Source organism: Papilio xuthus, unplaced genomic scaffold, assembly GCF_000836235.2.
Source record: "Papilio xuthus unplaced genomic scaffold, Pxut_1.1 DF826159.1, whole genome shotgun sequence".
In the NCBI taxonomy this organism is placed as follows: Eukaryota; Metazoa; Arthropoda; class Insecta; order Lepidoptera; family Papilionidae; genus Papilio; species Papilio xuthus.
The window spans coordinates 2,174,003-2,176,299 of NW_013532490.1; the positions used below are offsets into that span (position 1 = coordinate 2,174,003).

At 36.4% G+C, this 2,297-nt stretch overlaps 1 protein-coding gene across 1 annotated transcript in view; it reads right to left on the reverse strand.

Moving 5' to 3' along the window:
- Positions 1-198, reverse strand: part of LOC106123098 (uncharacterized) — a 2,890-nt gene extending 2,692 nt beyond the window's left edge. Inside the window, exon 1 of the mRNA XM_013319235.1 lies at positions 20-198. Within this exon, the coding sequence (XP_013174689.1) occupies positions 20-173 (154 nt within the window). The 5' untranslated portion in view covers positions 174-198. The remainder of the gene's footprint in view (positions 1-19) is intronic.
- Between the last annotated feature and the right edge of the window lie 2,099 nt (positions 199-2,297).

Consider the following 2,297-nt stretch of genomic DNA (forward strand, 5'->3'; position numbering starts at 1 on the left):
GTAATTTGATATCACTTACTTTGATGGATTTTGTTAACGAATACTGCATATTCCAATTCTAATTGATTACAAGCCCAAGGTAGATAGGAACGGAAGTCATCCGGCAGCGGCCGGTTGACGGTTGCTATTGATTCCTCTATCACACTAATCTTATCTTTATCAGTCACATCCATTATATAAAATTAAGCGTAGTTAATTAAAAAACTTGATTAATGAAAAATTACAAATACAAATACAAACGTTGGTAAATAAAATGATTGATTTCTGTCAAAATTACTTTTTAGCATTGACATATAAAATGTGGCCAAGATTTAATTGTTTTTTTTATTGACGCTAATCACTGGCCTTTATAAGTGCCATTGTTTAGTAATTACAACTTTTGCTTCGTTCCAACTTAAGTCGTCTTGATCTCCTCTCTTCAGATTCTCACACCGCAACCATCAGTGAGAAAATGGCGAATAACATATAGACACAAAATAACACGTCTTATAGCCCGTCCATACAGCATTGCTATAATGAGGCTGAAACTCCTTTGTCTTCCAAAGCTTCCATCTCAACAGAAACAGCGGGAGAAGAATGAAAACATAAATCTTAGCACGTTAACTTCATATTAGCGTTATTTAGTTTTTGTGTTAAATAAAAAATTAAAAATGGTCAATTTACTCCTGCATACATCTATCTTTCGATCAAGTACCGTGAAAATCAGTCCTTTCGTTTCAGAACAAACGTAGATTTGCGGACAGACAGACGGTCAGAAAAATTCGCGAAATGTGATATGTTTCCGATATTATACAAACAGGCGCTATAATTTCATTAATTATAAATGTATGTATTTCATAAGTATGTAATACGAATTTTCTAACTCTAATAGCTTTATGTAAGTACTAAGTTACATAACTTTAAAGTATGGTACATAAAGAGGGGGAGTATAGGTAGATATTATAATATTTTAATACATTATCTCGCGGTACGTAACGTAAGTAACGAGCCGAGGCCGGGATGAGATTCAAGATGGCGCCTCTCTGAACACTTCTTAGCAGTCGCGGTGGCAAGCACACCTTAATGTGGAGATGGCTTTATTTATTCATATCAAAGTAATTAGTGGACTAGATTTTTTTATGAAGATACACATAATTTTTATATAACCCACTATCTTACGAATGTTTAGATGAATGTTTGTTAGAAGATATCTCCCGAACAATTCAACGGATCTCGGTGAAATTTATCACAGATGTCAGTAACACTTAGGCTACTTATTAAGTTTTTTTAGAGGTAGGACAGAGTAGCGTGCGATTGCTAGTTGGAAAATAGAAATTTCCTCATCTCCGTTCATAACTTGTGTATATTCTAATGCCTCACAATAAAGTCTTTACTAAATGTTTACAAGTAAAATAGCTATGGTTATACTTTCAAAAACCTTAGAAGATCGATTGAGTATGTCAAAAATCGCCTGCGACTCCGTCCGCGCGGAATTTACAAAAACTTAATAAGTAGTCTATGTGTTCTTTTAGGCTATGTTTTACATATATGTCAAACTTTCGCATTTATAATATTAGTAAGAGTAAAATATAATCTATATTTTTGTCGAGAACATTTAATAATATTAAAAGCCTTTTCCACATAAGCAAGCAAGCGCAAGGAGTTATAATATCGTTGGTAGTTTTCGCGGGGGTTTCCTTGGAAGAAGGTGGGCGGGTGGTACGGCGGTTGGATGGGGTGGCGCTGCGTGATAACTCTCTACTTCGCCACTTATTTACATAATTACATATAATTCGTGTTGCGTTAGTTAGGTACGATCATATAAGAACGTCTCTCGCGTGTAACATGTTGGAAACAATTTGATAATACTCTGAGAATATTTAACGTGTCGCGATGGATTAAGACTTTAGGGGAAGACGTCTGCTTACATCAGCTTCTTTCCCGTCAAAATTGCTCTAGTCTTTCCGGAGATTACCCAGAACAAATGCAACTTTGCGGGCAGTCATACAGAAAGACAAAAACTTAGATTTTTTTTAATATTGCGAAGATTTTGTTCCATGTTCCTTGTTCCACTACGTGTAAAGAACAAAGGAAGTTTATTTAAGTATGTTCGCGGGGTGCTCAGGAATTTCAGCGGAACACGAATCGATTAAGGAACATCTAATATCAAAATCGGGGAAGTTGTTCCGTCGCGCCGCGTGCACGGAATGCGGCCGTCCGTTTGGCGTGGTATAGCGCGCACGTAGTCGCCTTCGTTCGCCTTTCAATCTAACTTTGCTCCTTGCTTTGCTTTCTTGTGTTAGGGTTGACAAAAATAT